The sequence below is a fragment of the Pituophis catenifer genome, unplaced genomic scaffold (genome assembly GCF_029215685.1).
Source record: "Pituophis catenifer annectens isolate HBS135680 unplaced genomic scaffold, rPitCat1.0.hap2 SCAF_10, whole genome shotgun sequence".
Lineage (NCBI taxonomy): Eukaryota > Metazoa > Chordata > Lepidosauria > Squamata > Colubridae > Pituophis > Pituophis catenifer.
Window position 1 is genome coordinate 3954640 of NW_027256890.1, and position 22316 is coordinate 3976955.

The 22316-nt window shown below is 46.2% G+C and overlaps 1 protein-coding gene across 2 annotated transcripts in view; it reads left to right on the plus strand.

The window, feature by feature from the left end:
* The window catches only part of AACS (acetoacetyl-CoA synthetase), a 62446-nt gene that overhangs the window by 11541 nt on the left and 28589 nt on the right, over positions 1–22316 (plus strand). For both annotated transcript variants that reach the window (XM_070951625.1, XM_070951624.1), the window contains exons 4-9: positions 1584–1697; positions 9510–9607; positions 14535–14649; positions 15495–15576; positions 17541–17688; positions 19538–19618. In XM_070951625.1, coding sequence (XP_070807726.1) covers positions 1584–1697; positions 9510–9607; positions 14535–14649; positions 15495–15576; positions 17541–17688; positions 19538–19618 — 638 coding nt within the window. The remainder of the gene's footprint in view (positions 1–1583; positions 1698–9509; positions 9608–14534; positions 14650–15494; positions 15577–17540; positions 17689–19537; positions 19619–22316) is intronic.

Genomic DNA, 22316 nt, shown 5'->3' on the forward strand with positions numbered 1-22316 from the left:
CCTTCCACTCTCTCTCCCGCTCTCTTTCTCTCCCTTTCTCTCTCCCCCCCCCTCTCCCTCGTCTTAATTATTAGCAGTCCTGCGGGAATAATTTTTCCAGTTATCTTTTAGGAACCCCACTCTGGTTTACTGGGCGGGATTTCCTTGTGGTCTCCCATCCCTGCCTCCTCTTTAAAAAAAAAAAATCCTTCTCAAGCATTCCTCCACCCAATCCAACGGCTCTTTCATTAGAGGATGCAGGATTACTTCCTGTCTCCCAAAAACCCCTCGCCGTTGTGCGTGCTGGGGTTGTGTGGGTGTCTCTTTTTTTTCCCCTTTGGGGGGTGTCTGGATTCCCCCCCCCCCCCCGCTCTCTCCCTTGGTAGCTGGAGTTGCAGAAGGCCAGGGAACTTCTTCGCCACATCATCATCGCCCCAAACTTTCTCGGGCCACCCCTTTAAGTACCGCTGCAGACATGCAGTTCATGCATCTTGCATGCCGCTCCTTTGCACACCTGGATGTTCTCCAGTCTGCTAAAGACCCTTTTAGGCCCCAGCCAGACCCCCCTCTCGGCCGCTTCTCCCCCAGCCAAAGAATTTTGCAAGTTGTGTTGTGTGGACTTAGTAACGATGCGCGAGAACAATCAGGACACATTGCCTGTTCTTGCCCTAGTAATTATTTTTGGAACCTGAGAAAGAAAAAAAAAAAAAAACCCACCCTGGATTAAATTTGAAGGTGTGAAGGTTGGACTGTGTCACAAGCAACAGTTGGGAAAAAACCCAACGGTGGTGGTTTTAGGATGCCCGTGAAGAAGATTGTGGGTTTTGTGCATCCAACAACTAGTTGGCTGGCCCATATCATCCAGACTTCGAGCCTGCTAATGTCTTCAGAGATGAATACAGGGGTGGAATCCAGCTGGTTCTGACAGGTTCTGGAGAACAGGTAGCGGAAATTTTGAGTAGTTCGGAGAACCGGCAAATACCACCTCTGGCTGGCCCCAGAGTGGGGTGGGAATGGGGATTTTGTAATATCCTTCCCCCAGGAGTGGGGTGGGAATGGGGATTTTGCAATATCCTTCCCCCAGGAGTGAGGAGGGAATGGGGATTTTGCAATATCCTTCTCCCAGGAGTGGGGAGGGAATGAGGATTTTGCAATATCCTTCTCCCAGGAGTGAGGAGGGAATGGGGATTTTGCAATATCCTTCTCCCAGGAGTGGGGAGGGAATGAGGATTTTGCAATATCCTTTCCCTGGAGTGGGGAGGGAATGGGGATTTTGCAGTATCCTTTCCCTGGAGTGGGGAGGGAATGGATATTTTACAGTATCCTTCCCCAGGAATGGGGTGGGAATGGAGATTTTACAGTATCTTCCTGGAGTGGGGAGGGAATGGGAATTTTGCAGTATCCTTCCCCCAGGAGTGGGGAGGGAATGGGAATTTTGCAGTATCCTTCCCCGGCCACGCCCACCAAGCCGCACCCCACCCACCAAGCCACGCCCACAGAACCGGTAGTAAAACGATTTGAATTTCACCCCTGGGTTAATCTATGATTTGTTTTGACTTCTTGCTGCCAACCTGTGACTGGACCTGATCTTGTTTCCTCCCCAGGGGAAGGCAAGGAAGAGATCGAAAAAGTGACCTTTGAAGATCTGAGGCACCGGGTGGCTTTGTACGCTGCGGCCATGAGGAAGTTGGGGGTGCAGCCCGGAGACCGAGTTGTGGGTGAGTTCACCTTTCTCCTCCTGGCAATTCTTTCTTTCAACCAGGATGTGCAAACATCGAGACCTGGCCTCCTTAAGGAGCTCTGCAGGAAGGAAGACGCGCGTGAAAGACAGGTTGGGTGACTTTTAGCCAAGTGTTGCTGAGACGGGACGAGAAAAACTTGATGGGTCATTTGAAATCAAAACTCTTGCAATAAATGACAGGTGAAAAACGGGTCCCGTTTAACCAAAGAAAGTGTGGGAGCCTTGGCTGAACCTTCCAGGAGCCCTCAAGCAGTCACATTCACCCACAAACCCTTTTTATACCAAATTTATATTTCGCTGATAAAGAAATAAAGGGAGACTAGTATAGATCTATTTCAAGCTATTTAGCTCTCATCAGCTAGCCATACCCTTACTTGGATTCGAACTTGGGCTGCCTGCATGTTAGGCAGTTGTATTAAACTCTGAGCCACAAGTTCTCCTCCATCATCTTGAGCCAAGGGAGAGATTAAGTGTTTTTCTATCGAAGCACCAGCATGTGGAAGGGAGCATACTGCATCCTTTCGCCTAATATATATATTAGGCGAATTTATTTATTTATTTATTTATTTATTTATTTATTTATTTATTTATTTATTATATTTCTATACCGCCTTTCTCCCGTAGGACTCAAGGCGGTGTACAGTCAAGAAAAATATAGATACACAAAAATCATAAAATTGCTAATTAAAATTATTATTATAACATAGTTTGGCCCAATTAAATAGAACCTAAAATTAGATAACATTTTAAAAAAATCATTCACATGTTCGTACGTTTAGCCCCGCCTGTTGGAACATCAGGGTCTTGAGGGCACGGCAGAAAGCACGGAGATCAGGGATATACCGTATCTCCGGGGGCAGTTCATTCCAAAGGGTTGGAGCCCCCACAGAGAAGGCCCTTCCCCCGGGAGTCACCAGTCGGCATAATTTGACTGACGGTACCCTGAGTAGTCCCTCCCTGTGAGAACGAACTGGTTGGTGGGAGGCTATTGGTGGCAAAAGACGGTCTCGTAGGTACCCAGGTCCTAAGCCATGGAGCGCTTTAAAGGTGATAACTAACACCTTGAATCGCACCCGGAAGAGCCAGTGCAGCTCGCGTAGGAGAGGTGTTACATGGGCGTAACGAGCTGCGCCCATAATCACCCGCGCGGCTACATTCTGGACCAGTTGGAGCCTCCGGGTGCTTTTTAAGGGGAGCCCCATGTAGAGATTATATATGTATAGTTTTTTATTTATTTTATTTTAGTATAAATAATCCATCTTCCATTAAACGGTGTATCGTCTGGGAACCAATGTTTGTGCAATAACAATTAAAGTTTGCAATCATATTCATTATTTAATCTATTCCTAACTCAATACCAATACATTAAATATCGAATACTTTACATCCTCTTCTTAATTTGCTTAACTCTATTAACTATTTTCTATATTTTACTCAACTTTTATGATGAGTAAAATATACTTTTATTGCTAACTTTTATATTCGCCCTCTAACCACTGATAAAATGTTTCCCATGTCGCATAGTAACCAGTTTGTTCTTTCTCTTTAATTGCCAGTGTTAAATCTATTCATTTCTGCACATTCTAATATTTTCCTTATCATATTCTCCTCTGTAGGAATCTCTTCACTTTTCCAATTTTGTGCAAATACAATTCTAGCTGCGGTTATTACATGAATAACCAAATATACATTTTCTTTACCATAAGTTTCTGGTAAGCTCCCCAACAGAAATACTTCAGGTTTCAGATCAATATGTTGTTGTATCATCTTTTCCAGCCACGTCCATATTTTTATCCAATATTTTCTAGCTTCTACACATATCTACCGCATATGTTAAAAGATGCTAAATTATATGGTTTTTATAAGGAGTTGACAGAATTAGATAAGATACGAACAGAAACAGAAGAGAGGATGATTAGAAAAAAACTATAGAAAAAAAGCTATTTACTGAGTATTAAATTAGAAGAAGAACTAGTGAAGGAAACAATGATAGCCTGGGCAAAAAGCTTTGGTTATACAATAGAACTAGCAAAATGGCAGCAATAAAGTCAGCTTATTGTGGAGGCAATAAGCTGACTTTGTATAAATATACAAAAGTATGAAGGCTTTTGCTTAACGCATTGTAAGCCACCCTGAGTCTCCGGAGAAGGGCGGCATATAAATCAAATTAAAAAAAAAAATATGGGATAGAAATTACATTTGTAACTTCTGAAAGGGCCTTAAGAATGCATGTTTGGGCTGGAGGTGGAGCTGTCCAGAATGGAAGAAGAAGAGGAAGAAAAATAGAAGAAGATAATCTTTGTAGATCAGGATTGAATTGTGGGGTCCTTGGTGATCTCTGAGCCTGGTGGTTTTCTTGCGAGATGTTTCATTAACCACAACAGTGAACATCATCAGATGTTAGAAGGGAGAGGGGTTTGTGGAGAGAAGGGAAGGAGGAGGAGGAGTGTGGGCTCCTTGGTGCTCTCTGAGCTTGGTGCTTTTCTTGCAGCATTTTGGTTAAATTTAATTGATTTTAATTGGGTTATTTTAAATTGTGGCCAAAAATATTTAATTATTTTTAAACTGTTTTTAAATTTTGTATGTTCTGTTTTTATTCTGGCTGTTCACCGCCCTGAGTCCTGTTGGAGGAGGGCAGTATACAAATTAAAACAAATAAATAAATAAATAAATAAATTTCATGACCCAGCTAGGTAACATCATCAGTGCTAGGAGGGAGTGGGGTTTACAGAGTGGAGGAGGAGGTGGGAGGAGGAGTAAGAGGAGGACTGTTTGGGGGCCCTTGGTGCTCCTTGAGTTTAATAGTTTTCTTGCAGACGTTTCATGACCCAACTAGGTAACATCATCAGTGCTGGAGGGAGGAGGATTGTGAAGTGGAGGAAGAGAAGAGGAGGATGACTGTGGGATCCTTGGTGCTCCCTGAGTTTGATGGTTTTCTTGTAGGCGTTTTATGACCAAACTAGGTAACAATATCAGTGCTAGAAGGGAGGGGGGTTGTGGAGAGGAGGAGGACTGTGGGGTCCTTGGTGCTCCCTGAGGTTGATGGTTTTCTTGTAGGCGTTTCATGACCAAACCAGGTTACCATGCACCGGTGATGTTACCTGGTTCGGTCATGAAACAAACGTCTGCAAGAAAACCACCAAACTTAGGGAGCACCAAGGACCCCACATAGGAGGAAAATTGCCAGTCGTGTTGCTTGTTCACCTCTTACACAAACCACAGGCCTCCGTTTGACCTTCTTCTGCCTTCAAAAGTTAAGAAAGAAGCTCTTGGAGCTTCAACCCCTCCAAGACCGAGTGGCTGTGGTTCCAGGCGTCCCGGTTTAGCCAACTGGCTCCATTGCTGACTATTGGGGGCGAGTCATTGGCCCCCACGGAGAGGGCTCGTAACTTGGGTGTCCTCCTGGATGCACGGCTGTCTTTAGAAGATCATGTGACGGCTATGGCCAGGGGGGCTTTTTATCAGGTTCGCCTGATACACCAGTTGCGTCCCTTTCTGGACCGGGACGCCTTGCGCACAGTCACTCACGCCCTCGTCACTTCCTGTCTGGACTACTATAATGGTCTCTACATGGGGCTCCCCTTGAAGAGCACTTGGAGGCTCCAACTGGTCCAGAATGCGGCCGCGCGGGTGATTATGGGAGCGACTCGGCGCACCCATGTAACACCGTTCCTGCGTGAGCTGCACTGGCTCCCAGTGGTCTTCCGGGTGCGATTCAAGGTGCTTGTTACCGTCTTTAAAGCGCTCCATGGCTTAGGACCTAGGTACTTACGAGATCGCCTTCTGCCACCGATAGCCTCCCGCCGGCCAGTATGCTCCCACAGAGAGGGACTCCCCAGGGTGCCGTTGGTCAAACAATGCTGACTGGTGACCCCCAGGGGGAGAGCCTTCTCTGTGGGGGCACCTGCCCTCTGGAACGAATTGCCCCCGGAGATACATATGATCCCTGACCTACGCACCTTTCGCCGAGCCCTCAAGACGCTATTATTTCATCAAGCTGGGCTGGCCTAAATACTAAATTTTAACGGGTTGTTTTTGTTTTTAACACGTGGTGGCCAGATTATTTAATATGTTTTTTTTAACTGGTTTTTAAAACTTTTATATATTTGTTGGTTTTATTTTTTGGCTGTGCTCCGCCCTGAGTCCTTCAGGAGCAGGGCGATATAAAAATTAAATAAATAAAAATAAATAAAATAAATAAAATAAATTAAATAAATAAATAAATAAATAAATAAATAAATAAATAAATAAATAAATAAATAAATAAATAAATAAATAAATAAATAAATAAATAAATAAAATGGGCAGTTGATACCTTGTGGTTTAACCTGCTGTTGTGTCATCGGGTCCGTTGCTCCATTGTCCTTTGTGTTGCAATGCAGCCATTGGCACCTCTTGCATCAGGTTACATTGGGTTTTCCCCTTTGAGAAGGTCTTGAGTAACGAGGGGTGGTGAGGCTGAGAACTGCCCATATATATATATATATATATATATATATATATATATATATATATATATATAAATATATATATATATGATATGTGGCAACGTAACCCATATTTACAGTATGTCTAGTCCTCATTCATCCTGTGGGTTGATTTTGCTGGAACGGTTTCAGAGCAGGTTTGGGATGCTTCCAAAGTAAGGTTAGAAGTTAGAAGTTTAGCGTTTTCACACTGAATTCAGAGTCATGCCATACAACACCTCTCCTGCGCGAGCTGCACTGGCTCCCAGTGGTCTTCCGGGTGCGCTTCAAGGTGTTGGTTACCACCTTTAAAGCGCTCCATGGCATAGGACCTAGTTATCTTCGAGACCGCCTGCTGCTACCGACGGCCTCCCATCGACCCGTGCGCTCCCACAGAGAGGGCCTCCTCGGGGTGCCATCAGCCAAACAATGCAGGCTGGTGACCCCCAGGGGGAGGGCCTTCTCTGTGAGGGCACCTACCCTCTGGAACCAACTGCCCCCAGAGATAAGGAGAATCCAAGACCTCGGTGCCTTCCGCCGTGCCCTTTTCAGCAAACAGGGCTGGCTTAACACTTTTAAATGTTTTTATTTGGCTGTACACCGCCCTGAGTCCTCGGGGAGAAGGGCGGTATATAAATTTGATATAAAATAAAAAATAAATAAAATGTGCATTAGAGGTAGTCCTCGCTTTAAAACCACTCCTTTAGTGACTGTTCGAAGTTGCAACACCACCGAAGAATAAAATAGCAGAGTTGGAAGGGACTTTATAGGTCCTATAGCACGCGTGCTGGAAGTGGCACGCAAAAAGCCATCTCTCTGGGTATGCCAGCCATCGCCTGTTGCTCTTCTGCATTCCGCCAGTCATCTGTTTTTCCAGTTTCTGGCGCATGTGTGTGCGCCAGCCAGCTGGTCTTTGCGCATGCGTGCGTGCCAGAAACCAAAGGACCAAGTGACCAGCGCGCATGCCAGAAATCAGAAGACCAGCTTCCCCTGGTGCATGTATGCGCTCAGGAAAACTGTTCTTCCGGTTTCTGGTGCTCCCCCACGAGTGTGTGCACACTCCCGTTTTGGCACTCGGTGCCGAAAAGTTTCCCGAAGGTCATGTAGTCCAACCCCTCGCCCAAGCGGAAGACCCTACACCATTTCTGACAGATGGCAGTCCAGTCTCTTCTTGAAGGCCTCCAATGGTGAAGCTCCCACAGGGAGACAGGATAGCATCTTCCAATACTTGAGGGGCTGCCCTAGAGAGGACGAAGGGGGTCAAGCTATTTTCCAAAGCACCCAAAGGCCAGAAAATGAATAATGGATGGAAACTGATCAAGGAGAGATTCAACCTGGAAATGAGGAGGAATTTTCTGACCGTGAGAACAGTCAACCAATGGAACAGAAGTTGCCTTCAGAAGTTGTGGGAGCTTCATCACTGGAGGCTTCCAAGAAGAGACTGGACTGCCATCTGTCAGAAATGGTGTAGGGTCTGCTGCTTGGGCGGGGGGTTGGACTAGATGACCTACAAGGTCCCTCCCAACTCTGTTCAACTAATCTAACCAAAATCAGATATGACTCACTTAACATTTTGCTTAGCAATGGAACTACTCCCGTTTTGGTTGTAAGTAGAGGATTAACTCTATTAACCATAGTATGATTTTTCTGGTCTTGGTTGAGCAGGATTGTCAAGCTTACTCGTTGTGACTTACGCAACTGAGCTTTGTGGCTCGAACCAGCCAGGCTTGATCTGAGGACTATCCCTTGGCCTAGTAAGGAGATGAAGTTCAGGTTTCCCGTTGGGTTTCAAAATGTGCCACCGAGCCCGATGGACCAGTTTGGGGGCTGGGTGCCTGCAACCATTCCTGGTTCCCCCTTGAGGGATCCCAGCCTGCTCCAAACCTAAAAATTTCCCAGGATCTTGAGGACCGCCTGGGTACAGCTTCTTCTTCCTGGTTAGCCGGATGGGTTGGTGGGCTTCTTAAAAGAGAAGGGGAAGATGTGGGGCTTCCCCTTCCTCTTCCCAGCCTTGGTTTGGGGTTGTGCAAACTTCTTGCCTTTTGTGCAACTCACCTGGGTTGCGTTACCTGTCGGGGGAGTCGGCAGGAAGAAACGATGATGCAATATATACATCTTAAGAGACATCACGGATGGTTTGGGGGCCTTTGGATCAGTGGTGAGTTGCTCCTGGTTCGCGCGAACCGGTAGTGGCGGCGGTGAAAGGTTCCGCCCACCTACCCAGACGTCATCAAAAAAGCTCTGTGCATGCGCAGAAGTGCCAGATGCTTGCTTTGCGAGCGCGCACAACCGATAGAGAACCGGTAGTGCCGGAATTTGAAACCCATTACTGCTTTGGATCCAGAGCAGGGGTGAAATGCTCCCGGTTCGGACCGGATCGCCCAATCTGGTAGCGATGGAAGTGGGTGATTCGGAGAACCGGTAGTAAAAATCCCTGCCGCCCCCCCATTGCCCAGCTGAGCCGCACAATCATCAGAGGTTTTTTTTTTTATTTTTAAAAGCATTTTTTCTACAACCTCTTTGGCCGAAAAAAATGCTTTTAAAAGTTAAATAAAAAAAAGCCTCTGATGATCGCGCGGTTCAGCTGGGATCATCAGAGGCTTTTAAAAGCATTTTTTTCTACAACCTCTTCGGCCGAAGAGGTTATAGAAAAAATTTTTTAAAAAGGAAAGAAAGCCTTTGCCGATCAGGCAAGTCAGCTGGTATCATCAGAGGCTTTTAAAAGCATTTTTTTCCTGCAACCTCTTAAGGTTGTAGAAAAAATGCTTTTAAAAGTAAAAAAAAAAAAAAAAAAAAAAAGTTGGCCACGCCCACTCAGTCATATTAACCCCCCCAAGCCACGCCCACAGAACCGGTAGTAACAAATTTTACATTTCATCACTGATCCAGAGGTTTCAAACTGGATTTCTTCGTGGGCCGGATCAGCATTGTAGTTCTCTGCGCGTTTTCTGCCAGCTGTACGGCCTCCTGAAGCACTTTGCCAGCCAAAGCAGGCTGTGCTGGGGCCGCATGTGCCCCCCCCTTGCCCCGTTTTGGCTGGCAAATGCTTCAGGAGGCCGTCCAGGCCAAAAACGGGCCGCACGGGGTGCCGCCCCCCCCCCATGCACCCCATTTTGGCTGCCACAGGCACCGTGGGCCGGTCCTTTGTTATTTCCACACCGCCCCCATGGGCCAGATTTAAGCACTCCGCGGGCCTTGAGTTTAAACCCGCCCCCCAACCCCCGCTTTGGATGATCTGATCTGATGTGGCTTTTACTTTCTTGATCCCTTGGTGTCTGAAGCTAAGATCCATCCTCCCTCTTCCGTTTTTGCAACCGTTTCAGGTTACCTGCCCAACGGGATCCACGCCGTGGAGGCCATGCTGGCCGCTGCCAGCATCGGGGGCATCTGGAGTGCCACGTCGCCGGATTTTGGCATCAACGTGAGTGACCCTCACTTAAGCACCTCGTTCCTAGATCTCCGTTCTACATTTGTACCCTCTTAAAGAAGGGCGAATTCCTTTTGGGCAAAAGCAATAGCCGACAGTCCTCGACTTAACGACCGTTTGTTTTAACGACCGAAGTTACAATGAGACTGAAAAAAGTATCTTGCCACCTCAATAACGCGTGATCAAAATTTGGACACTTGGCAACAGGCAGGTATTTATAATAGTTGCAGGGTCAGGTGATGGTTAAGATAGCAGTGGTGGCGCAGTGGTTAGAAGGCAGTATTGCAGGCTAATTTAGCCGATTGCCAGCAGTTCGACTCTCACTGGCTCAAGATTGACTCAGCCTTCCATCGTTCTGAGGTGGGTAAAATGAGAACCCAAATTGTTGGGGGCAAGAGGCTGACTCTGTAAACTGCTTAGAGAGGGATGGAAAGCACTGTGAAACGTTATATAAGTCTATAGGGCTATTGCTATTCTTCCTTTTCCCTGTTCCTTCCTTCCTTTTCCTCTGCCCACTGCCAGCAGTTCAAATCTCACCAGGCTCAAGGTTGACTCAGCCTTTCGTCCTTCCGAAGTGGGTAAAATGAGGACCCAGATTGTTGGGGGCAAGAGGCTGACTCTCTAAACTGCTTAGAGAGGGATGGAAAGCACTGTGAAGCGGTATATAAGTCTAAGGGCTATTCCTATTGCTATTCCTGCCTGCCTGCCTGCCTGCCTGCCTTTCTTCCTTCCATGGTGCACAGTGGTTACAATGCAACATTGCAGGCTAACTCTGCCAACTGCCAGCAGTTTGAATCTCACCAGGCTCAAGATTGACTTAGCCTCCCCTCCTATATAAGCATATAAGTCTAAGGGCTATTGATATTTGTGACCTTCCCCACTGGTTTCCGACAGGCAAAATCAATGGTAGAAACCAGTGGTGAAATGTAAAATTTGTTACTACCGGTTCTGTGGGCGTGGCTTGGTGGGGGGGATAATGCGACTGGGTAGGCGTGACCTACTTTTTTTAAAAAAAAAATTTAAAAGCATTTTTTTCTGCAACCTCTTCGGCCAAAGAAGTTGTAAAAAAAATGCTTTTAAAAGGCCCTGACAATCCCACCTGAGTTGCCTGATCGTCAGAGGCTTTTTTTTTTCTTTTAAAAGTGTTTTTTCTACAACCTTCAGCCAAAGAGGTTGTAAAAAAATTATTTATTTATTTATTTATTTTATTCAATTTATATACCGCCCTATTCCCGAAGGACTCAGGGCGGTGAACAGGCACAAGATAAAAATACATCATACAAAACTTAAAAAACCAATTAAAAGTACATTAAATAATTTTGGCTCAAAAAACGAATTTAAAAACACCCAATTTATATAAAACTAAAAGCAAATTAAAAGGGAGAGTCAAGCCATGCTTTTAATAGGTAATAAAAGGCCTCTGACCATCCCAGCTAAGCCGCACAATCATCAGAGGCTTTTTTTGATGATTTCCCTTGGCTTTCCCAGGCGGCTTATCACCTCCTCATTTCTGATTTTGTCAACCCAGTTTATATGTAACAGCCGCCTGTAAATCCACATTTCAAATGCTTCTAGATCAGGGGTCTGCAACCTGGAAAACTCAAAGAGCCATTTGGACCCCTTTCCCACAGAAAAGAAAACACCGGGAGCCACAAAACCCTTCCCGTGCCTGACTATTTCTTGAGCAGCCACAAAACTGGCATATGTAGTTGAATTAAACGTTCTGTTTTCTTCTGAAACTTTTGGGGAAAAATCTATTTTTGAGGTTTGGTGGCTAATAACACCACTTATTCAAGATAATCCTATTCTACTGCTGGAACGGCTTGGGAATAGCCCAGACCTTCACCCAATTGAAAATCTAGGGAGCCGACTAAAGAAACTTGTTAGTCAGAAGCGACCCAGCAATAAAACCCAGTTAATAGAAGCCATCCTTCAATCTTGGTTTCACATGATAACAGCTGCAGAACTCAAAGTCTTGATTCACTGCATGGGAAGATATTGTTAGGCCATAATTCATGCTAAAGGCTAACCAATGAAGTATTAACTGACGTGGTGATCATTTCTGCATACCTCGTTTTTTCTACCGTGTTTCCCCGAAAATAAGACCCTGTCTTATATTTTTTTGAACCCTGAAATAAGCACTTAGCCTTATCGCCATGCACTCAAAAGCCCGATTGGGCTTATTATCAGGGGATGTCTTATTTTGGGGGAAACAAGAGTATGTGATTCACTTTTCTTCTTTATACTGTAACTGCTACTCTAATGGCAAATCCTTCATAAAAGTTATTGCATTACATTCTTGATTAAATTATCTTACCATTGATATGTAATTTTATGGTACTACCCCCCAAAAACAAAAAGTGATGTTATTAGCTAGTTTTAGCAAATACACTTTCCCCAAAAGGTTTCCACAATTTTAGCCACTACTGTATAGTTTTAGCCTTCCTCCACTCCTCTTAAGAATTTGTTTTCCTCATAGCTCAAGTCTTAACCTCTCACTAAAACTAAAAAACTTCCTCTCTGGATGCGAGAAGAAATTGATCTATTTTGGACCTCTGAGTCCCAATTTGCTAGAGATGCCGTGGTCTATCCGAGCTCGGACAACCTGGAGAAAATTATGAGGTGCGCACAATCATTTGCTGAGATGGCTGGCTCTAAAAAAATCAAATAAATACAGGTAGTCCTCCACATATGACCACAAGGGTGCCCAGGATTTTGTTAGTTAAAGTGAGACATTTGTTAAAGCGAGGTGTTTTTTTGCCCCGTTTTATTTATTTATTTATTTATTTGTTTAAATTTCTATACCGCCCTTCTCCAATGTAGGACTCAGGGCGGTGAACAGCCAAAGTAAAAACAAGACATACATACAAAACATACAAAATCTAAAAAAGAACTGTTTAAAATAATTAAATAATTTTGGCCGTAATTAAAACATTCCAATTTAAAATCCGTTTAAAATTTGACTCAAGCCAGCCCAGCTAGTTGAAATAAATGGGTTTTCAGGGCCCGACGAAAAATCCGGAGGTCTGTTATTGTACGTAGCTCTGGGGGGAGGTTGTTCCATAGGGCGGGCGCCGCCACAGAGAAGGCTCTCCCCCTGGGGGTCGCCAGCCGACATTGTCTGGCGGACGGCACCCTGAGGAGGCCCACTCTGTGGGAGCGTACTGGCCGGTGGGAGGCTATTGGTGGCAGAAGGCGGTCTCGTAGGTACCCCGGCCCTAAGCCATGGAGCGCTTTAAAGGTGGTCACCAACACCTTGAAGCGCACCCGGAAGACCACCGGGAGCCAGTGCAGCTCGCGCAGGAGAGGTGTCACGTGGGAGCGCCTCGTCGCCCCCAAAATCCCCCGCGCGGCCGCGTTCTGGACCAGCTGGAGCCTCCGGGTGCACCCCAGGGGGAGCCCCATGTAGAGAGCGTTGCAGTAGTCCAGGCGGGAAGTGACGAGTGCCTGAGTGACTGTGCGTAGGGAGTCCCGATCTAGAAAGGGGCGCAACTGGCGTATCAGGCGGACCTGATAAAAAGCCCCCCTGGCCACGGCCGCCAAATGATCTTCTAACGACAGCCGTGCGTCCAGGAGGACGCCCAAGTTACGAGCCCTCTCCGTGGGGGCGAGTGATTCGCCCCCAATAGCCAGCGATGGCGTCAGCTGGCTATATCGGGACGCCGGAAGCCACAGCCACTCAGTCTTGGAGGGGTTGAGCTGGAGCCTGTTTCTCCCCATCCAGGCCCGCACGGCCTCCAGGCACTGGGACATCACTTTAAGGGCATCATTGGGGTGGCCTGGGGTGGAGATGTACAGCTGGGTGTCATCAGCGTACTGATGGAACTCCACCCCGAAGCCACGGATGATCTCACCCAGCGGCTTTACATAAATGTTGAACAGAAGGGGCGAGAGGACCGACCCTTGTGGCACCCCACAAGCAAGGTGCCTCGGGGTCGACCGCTGCCCCCCTGTCAACACAGATTGCGACCGGTCAGAGAGGTAGGAGGAGAACCACCGCAAAACGGTGCCTCCCACCCCCAACCCCGCCAACCGGTGCAACATGATACCATGGTCGATGGTATCAAAAGCCGCTGAGAGGTCTAACAGGACCAGGATAGAGGAGCAACCCCTATCCCGGGCCCTCCAGAGATCATCCACCAATGCGACCAATGCCGTTTCCGTGCTGTGTCCAGGCCGGAAGCCGGACTGGAGCGGGTCTAGATAGACAGCTTCATCCAGGTACCGGGGAAGCTGTTGCGCCACCACACTCTCAACAACCTTCGCAATGAAGCGAAGGTTGGAGACTGGACGATAGTTAGCCAAAACAGCCGGATCCAGAGAAGGCTTCTTGAGGAGGGGCCTCACCACCGCTTCTTTCAAAGCGGCTGGCAGGACCCCCTCACCCAAAGAAGCTTTTAAAAGCTTTACGGCCTTCCTCGCCATAGTTGTGAATCCTTGCGATTGATAAGTTGGTAACCTGGGTTGTGAAGACAAGATGGCTTCCCCGTTGATTTTTTGCTTGTCAAAAGGGGAATCATGTGACCTTGGGACCAGTGGTGGGTTGCTACTGGCTCTACCGGGATCGGTGAACCGGTAGCAGTGGCGGGAGGCTCCGCCCAGCCATGCTGGACGCACGAATGAGTGAACCGGTAGCGACGAGTTTTGCAACCCAATACTGCTTGGGACACAGTAATAGTCATAAGCGTGAACCGGTTGCCAAGCATCTGAATTTTGATCATGGAGATGCTACGAAGGTCGTAAGTGTGAAAAAAACCCCGGACATAAGTCACTTTTTTCGGTGCCGTCGTAACTTTGAAACGGTCACTAAACAAACAGTTGTAAGTTGAGGACTGCTTCTAAAGAAAAGGTGACCCTTTCGCCCAGGTTTGTTGAATTCTCTGCTAATGCCTGGTTCCCTCCCACCGTCTTCCCCCCTCAGGGCGTCCTGGATCGGTTCTCCCAAATTCAACCCAAGCTAATCTTCTCCGTCGAAGCTGTCATCTACAACGGGAAACGCCACAATCACCTGGAAAAGCTGCAGAGTGTCGTCAAAGGTAAATCAACTAGGTCCCCCCCCCCCAGGTTTGGAAAGGATGCCGTTTCTTTCTGTGTCTGAATGCAATATAAAAAAATGCAACATATTGAATGCAACATAAAGGAGCCCTGGTTGGCGCAGGAGTTAGAATGCAGGACTGCAGCTAATTCTGCCGAGCCAGATTGTTGGGGGCAATGTGTCGACTCTGGAAACCACTTAGAGGGGGCAGTAAAGCTCTATAAAGCGGTATATAAGTCTAAGGGCTATTGCTAGTGTTATTTTCTTTCCTTCCTTTCTTCCTTCCTTCCTCCCTCCCTCCCTCCCTCCCTCCCTCCCTCCTGTGCAGTGGTTAGAATGCAGCATTGCAGGCTAACTGCCCACTCTCAGCAGTTCGATCCTGACTGGCTCAATGTTGACTCAGCCTTCCATCCTTCTGAGGTCACTAAAATGAGGACTCAGGTTGTTGGGGGCAAGAGGCTGACTCTGTAAACTGCTTAGAGCTGTAAATGTCTACAGGCTATTGCTAGTGTTATCTTCCTTCCTTCCTTCCCTCCCTCCCTCCCTCCCTTCTTTCCTTGCGTTCATCCATCCATCCATCCATGGTGTGCTGTGGTTAGAATACGCAGCCTTGCAGGCTAACTCTGCCCACTGTCAACAGTTCGATCCTGACCGGTTCAATGTTGTCTCAGCCTTCCATCCTTCTGAGGTCACTAAAATGAGGACTCAGATTGTTGGGGGCAAGAGGCTGACTCTGTAAACCGCTTAGAGAGGGGCTGTAAAAGCACTGTGAAGCAGTATATAAATCTTAAGTGCCTTTTCTTATTTGTTCATCTTTGCATTCCTGATCCTTTTTTTTCCTTTTAGGACTTCCAGATCTGAAAAAAGTTGTTGTCATCCCCTACGTATCTTCAAGAGAATCCATAGATATTTCCAGAATCCCAAACAGGTATAAAGCTTTGAAGGATGTTATGGGAATTGGCTGTGAGCGACTCACTTAACAGCCACCTCACTCACCAATGGAGGTGTGGTCGTAAATCAAGATATAACCTTATCATAAAAGTACAGGTTGTTCTTGACTTACGACCACACCTCCATTGGTAAGTGAGGTGGTTGTTAAGTGAGTCGCGCCCAATTTTTTTGCCGTGGTTGTTGAGTGAATCATAGGTCGTTAAGTGAATATGACCTTGCTTGTCGGAAGCTGGCTGGGAAGGTCACAAATGGAGATCATGTGACCTTGGGGATACTGCAAAACGTGCTGGTTGCCAAGCACCCAAATTTTGATCCCGTGGCCACGGAGATGCTGTGACAGTCGTAAGTGCGAGGATCGGTCTGAAAGTCACTTTTTTCGGTGGTGGCATAATTTTGAACGGTCACTAAATGCAGGGTTGTAAGTGGAGGAATAAATACCTGTACAGGTAGCCCTCGACATGCAACAGTTTTGTTTAGTGACCTTTCGATGTTACAACGGTGCTGGAAAAAAGTGACTTACGACCGTTTCTCACACTTACGACCTTCGCAGCATCCCCATGGTCACATGATCAAAACGCCCGGTAAATGACTCATATTTATGACCGCGGCTGTGTCCCAAGGTCACGTGATCCCCTTTTGCGACCGTGCGACGAGCAAAGTCCACGGGGAAGCCAGGTTGACTTAACAACGGTGCGACTAAATTAACAATCACAGGGATTCACTTAACAGCAGTGGCAAGAAAGGTCGTAAAATGGGGCAAAACTCACTTAAATGTCTCACTTAGTGACATAAATTTGGGGCTCCATTGTGGTCGTAAATCAAGGACTTTCTGCATTAACTTGGGGGCCTTTTGAGTTCCCAAGGTTGACCCTGCTTTGGCATGCTGATGGTTGCATAGAAAAATCTTAGTATAATATAATTTTATCATATTTTATCTAAATCTTAAATTATTGTGTTTTATTCCAATTTAATTTTAGACTCTATTTTATTCCAATTTCTTTTTTTTTTTAGTTTTAAAAAGTTTTATTACATATAAGAAATTCCATTTCTAAATAAATGGTGTGTTGTCTGTGTACAAATAATTTTGAGGGATAATAATCATAATATTTACAATAATATTCATCACGTTGGTACTGATCTCATAATAATCGTAGTACTTGCTTATCCATTTTAATAAACCTTCCTTATAAAATTAGTCCTTCCCTTATATGTCCCTATTTCTAACTTCTGTTTTTATTGGCTAGCTAGCCATTGATAAAACGAGTCCCATGTTAAAAAGTATTCCGTTTCTTCCCTTTCCTTAATTTTAAGCGTTAATCTATCCATTTCATTTTAAATTGTATTTTATCCAATTCCATTTTAAATTTGCTTTTATCAATTTTTTAGTAATAATTTGTTTCTGGAACTCTGCACTTCGATATGGCCCAAGGGCAGGGTTCTACTTACTTTTACTACTGGTTTGCGTCGTGCCCGTGCACACTCTTCTGCACATGCGCAGAAGCTTCTGATGATGTCCGGGTCAGTGGGCGGAGCCTCCCACCGGTTTTACTACCGGTTCTTGCGAACCGGTCCGAACCGGGGGCAACCCACCACTGCCCAAGGGCTAATCAATAAAATTAATGGGTTATAGAAAAATCTTAGTAATATGCAGTGGTGAAATCCGGCAGGTTCTGACAGGTTCTGGAGAACCGGTAGCGGAAATTTTGAGCAGTTCGGAGAACCGGCAAATGCCACGTCTGGCTGGCCCCAGAGTGGGGTGGGAATGGTGATTTTGCAATATCCTTCTCCCAGGAGTGGGGAGGGAATGGAGATTTTGCAGTATCCTTCCCCTGCCACACCCACCAAGCCACGCCCACAGAATCCGTAGTAAAAGAATTTGGATTTCACCACTGGTAATATGGAATTGTGATTTTCACCCTTTTCTTCCCTTTTTCCACTCAGCGTGTTTTTAGAAGATTTTCTTGGAACGGGCAAGGGAGACCAGGCGCCCCAGCTGGAGTTCGAGCAGCTCCCTTTCAGCCACCCACTTTTTATCATGTACTCTTCGGGCACGACGGGCGCCCCGAAATGCATGGTGCACTCTGCAGGGGTGAGTGTCCCTTGTTTATTTATTTCACGTACGGCACGGAATGCACGGATATTAGGAATGGTGCGGTAACCTTGAGGTGGAGCTCTCGCCTCACAATCGGGAGGCTGTGAGTTCGATCCTAGGTAGAGGCAAATATTTCTCTCTCTGGGCACCGATGAGGATATATCTGCTGAACAAAACTCTGCATTGGCGACAGGAAGGGCATCTGGCCAGTAAACACTCAGCTCCATTCAGTTGCCTGGGCTCCACCCCGCAAGGGATTATGGGATCGTTAAATGAAGAAGAAGAAGAAGATGATGATGATGGAACGCACGGATATTAGGAGTATGTCACATATGATAGAGAGGAGTGGTCACTTTTGTAAGATTTAAGAAATGCAAATAATTGTTTATCACATTGCAAATTATATTTTAAAAGATGTTAGTTAGGGAAATTTAATTTAATTTAATTAATTAAATTTATATGCCGCCCCTCTCCAAAGACTCAAATGGTGAGTTCTAATTCAGCCTTAGGAATGGAAGCCAACTGGGGGACTTTGGGCCAATCATCAGGAGAGGGTGAGTTCTAGCGCCACCTTAGGCAGTAGTAAAGCCAGTTGGGTGGCTTTGGGCCAAATACCAGGAGACGGTGAGTTCTAGTTCCGCCTTAGCAACAAAAGCCAGTTGGGTGGCTTTGGGCCAATCACCAGGAGATAGTAAATTCTAGTCCTGCCTAAGCCATGAAAGCCAGTTGGGTGGCTTTGGACCAATTGCCAAGAGACAGTGAGTTCTAGTTCTGCCATAGCAACGAAAGTCAATTGGGTGACTTGGGGCCAATCACCAGAAGAGGGCGAATTCTAGTGCCACCTTAGGCATGTAATAAAGCAGCTGGGTGACTTTGGGACAATCACCAGGTGACAGGAAATTCTAGTCTTGCCTCAGCAACGAAAGCCAGTTGTGTGACTTGGGGGCCAATCATCAGGCGACTGAGTTCTAGTCCATGAAAGCCTGCTAGGTGGCTTTGGGCCAATCGCCAAGAGACAGTGAGTTCTAGTTCCGCCTTAGCAACGAAAGCTATCTGGCCAGAGGGATGGATTTTGTGGGGAAAATAGGAGGAGGCAGTTAGAATATGGGATGTATTCGCTGCCTCGAATTATTTCTAAAAATAATGAAGGGGGTGGGGATACAAATAAATAAAAGAAGTGGTTTGCCCTGGATTGCAACCTGAAATGGATCCATTTGATTTCTCTATCCACATTTATACGTGATCCATTTTGTGTGGCCGTTGCAGGATTTGATCCCGTGTACCTCGGCTGGACTGTGAGAAAGCTTAATGTTCCAGAATCATTGTGAAATGTTTGTTTGTTTGTTTGTTTGTTTGTTTGTTTGTTTGTTTATTTATTGGTTCGATTTATATGCCGCCCTTTTCCGGAGACTCAGGGTGGCTTACAATGCTTTTAAGCAATAGCCTTCATACTTTTGTATATATACCTGCTTATTAAGGCTTTCGACCCCCCCAAGCGGTGTTCTTTTTTATACAAAGTCAGTTTATTGCCCCCACAATCCGGGTCCTCATTTTACCTACCTCGAAAGGATGGAAGGCTGAGTCAACCTTGAGCCTGGTGAGATTTGAACTTGCAGTAATTGTAGGCAGCTGGTGCTATTTAACAGCGCTTTAGTCTGCTGCGCCACCAAGGCTCATTATACATCATATTGGGTGTGCAAATGGTTACTTATTTGAGTGCTTGGCTCAAAAGTTTTGCTAATTAAAATGTAAAAGAGACTAAATATTCATTTTAGCTTTCTAATGCAATTGAAGCTCTTTTCCTTTCTTATTTCTTTTTTTCTTTTTCTTTTATTTGTCCCTGCAGGGAACTTTGATTCAGCACCTGAAAGAACATATCCTTCATGGGAACATGAGTAGTAATGACGTCATCATATACTACACCACGGCAAGTGACTTTTTCTTTAATTAAAGGAGAATATTTGTAGCTCAGGGTTGACATGAGGGGTCCTTGGTGCTCTCTGAGCTTCCTTGTTTTCTTGGAGACGTTTCATGACCCAACTAGGTATCATATTCAGCACTAGAAGGGAAAGGGGAGGAGGTGAAGAGGAGAAGAAAGACCGTAGGATCCTTGGTGCTCTTTGAGCTTGCTTGTTTTCCTGCAAATGTTTCATGACCCAACTAGGTAACATCATCAGTGCTGGAAGGGATGGGTTTTGTTGAGAGGAGGAGGAGGAGGACTATGGGGTCCTTGGTGCTCCCTGAGCTTGCTTGTTTTCTTGCAGGCGTTTCATGCCCCAACTAGATAACATCATCAGTGCTAGTAAGGAGTGCTGTTTGCTGTCAGTTTATATTCTGGTGGCTTGCCTCCATCAGTGTTGGTGGGGGTGATCTTAGAGATTCTTTGGGTGGGCTGTTTGCTGTTGTCTTCTTTGGCAGTTTCTTGATTGGGGTATTGTTTACCTGATTGTTGGTCTGAAGTTAATCTCTGCTGACCTGGACACTGAGTCTTTTTGTTCTCTTCTTGGGCTGGTTGATTGTCTCTTTTGCATCCTCTATAGATGTTGTTACGTTGACGTTTTCTTTCCATAAAAACAAATATTAAATTGTGGAGAGTCTTCAAACGGGGCGTCCTTTGGAGACTCCTGCACGCGCTGTCTGCGCACTTCCAGAGAATCCTTCCTCGTCCTCCAAGGAGACCAGATTAGATTAACCCAAGATTAACGCAGATTAAAATCAATTACTCCGTATACTTGCGGATAAGCCCCTCTGCGGATAAGCCCATTCTTTTGAAATGTTTGCCGTGTTTTTATTTTCCCCAATTGGCTTAACTGCAGGTGGCAGAAGCTTCACGGTATTTTGGGGTTTAAAATTTGCAGAGTTTGTTTATCCGTGGATGGTTTTAAAAGGATGGGTGAATATGCAATGCAATAGAATAGAGCTTGAAGGGAATTTGGAGGTCTTCTAGTCCAGCCCCCTGCTCAAATAGGAGACCCTATACCAGCGATGGCGAACCTTTTAGGCACCGAGTGCCAAAAAAGTCATGCGGAAACGTTGTGCGCACACGCTCATTGGGGCCGCACTCTGGGAAAGCCGAACTTCTGGGTTCTAGTGCATGTACACACCGATTTTCGGCATTGTCACGTGCACGAAGGACAGCTGATTGTCATGTATGCATGTGCGCCAGAAACCTGGAAGACAAACAGGCAAGGCTGCGTGTGTCGGGCGACATGGCTTCACGTGCCACTTTGGGCACCACGTGCCATAGGTTCACCATCATGGCCCTGTATCCGTGATGACGAACCACAGGTGGCACGCGTAGCCATATCAGTGGGCACCCCAGCTCAGCTCTGGTGCGCATGTGCGTGCCAGCCAGCTGATTTTTGGGCCTCCTGGGCCCACCAGAAGTAGGGAAAAAGGCTGTTTCCTGTCTCCAGAGGGCCTGGGAGGGGGGGGAAGGCCCATTTTTCTTTCTCACTTTGCTCCAGATCCTCTCTATGCGTCTGGGGAGGGCGAAAACAATCTTCCTGACCCCCTCAGAGGCCCTCCGGAGGCCCAAAATGGCCCATTTCCCAACTTCCAGTTGGACAGGAAGTGATGTTTTTTGCTGTCCCCAGCCTCTAGAGACTCCTAGAGAGGCAGGGTGCATAGAATTATGGGTGTGGGCACATGTGCGTGTGAACCTACCCCCCCACACACACACCTTCCTGGCACGCGATGGCAAAGAGGTTAGCCATCCCTGCCCTATACCATTTCAGACAGGTGACTTTTTAATCTTTTCTTAAAAACTTCCAGCGATGAAGCACCTACAACTTCTGGAGGCCAGCTGTTTCCCTGGTTAATTGTCCTCCCTATTAGGAAGTTTCTCCTTAATTCCAGGTTGCTTCTCTCTTTGATCAGTTTCCATCCATTGTTTCTTGTCCGGCCTTCTGGTGCTTTGGAGGATAATTTGTCCCCCTCCTCTCTGTGGCAGCCCCTCAAATACTGGAATACTTCTATCATGTCATCCCTAATTAGGATGCAGTGGCTCAGTGGCTAAGACACTGAGCTTGACAGTGTCGACACTGTCGATCGAAAGGTTGGCAGTTCAGCGGTTCGAATCTCTAGTGCTGCCGCGTAACGGGTGAGCTCCCGTGACTTGTCCCAGCTTCTGCCAACCTAGCAGTTTGAAAGCAGGTCAAAAATGCAAGTAGAAAAACAGGGTCCACCTTTGGTGGGAAGGGAACAGTGTTCCGGGCGCCTTTGGTGTTGAGTCATGCCGGCCACATGACCACGGAGACGTCTTCGGACAGTGCTGGCTCTTCGGCTTTGAAACGGAGATGAGCAGCGCCCCCTAAAGTCGGGAACAACTCTAGGGGGCGTGCGAGGGGAACCTTTACCTTTACCCCCCTAATTCTTCTTTTCTCTAGACCAGCCAGACCCAAATCCTGCAGCTCTTCTTCGTATGGTTTTAGTCTCCAGGCTAAACTTTGAAATGTTATTTCTGTTTTCCTTTTAGGTTTTCTTACTGTTTTTTTTTATTGTTTTAATTGTTTTTAACCTGTAAAAATGAAGTGTTTTAATACTGTGTGTGACCAACCATATGCTAAAAAAAAAAAAAAATAGTCTCCAGGCCTTTGATCATCTTAATTGCTGTTCTCTGAACT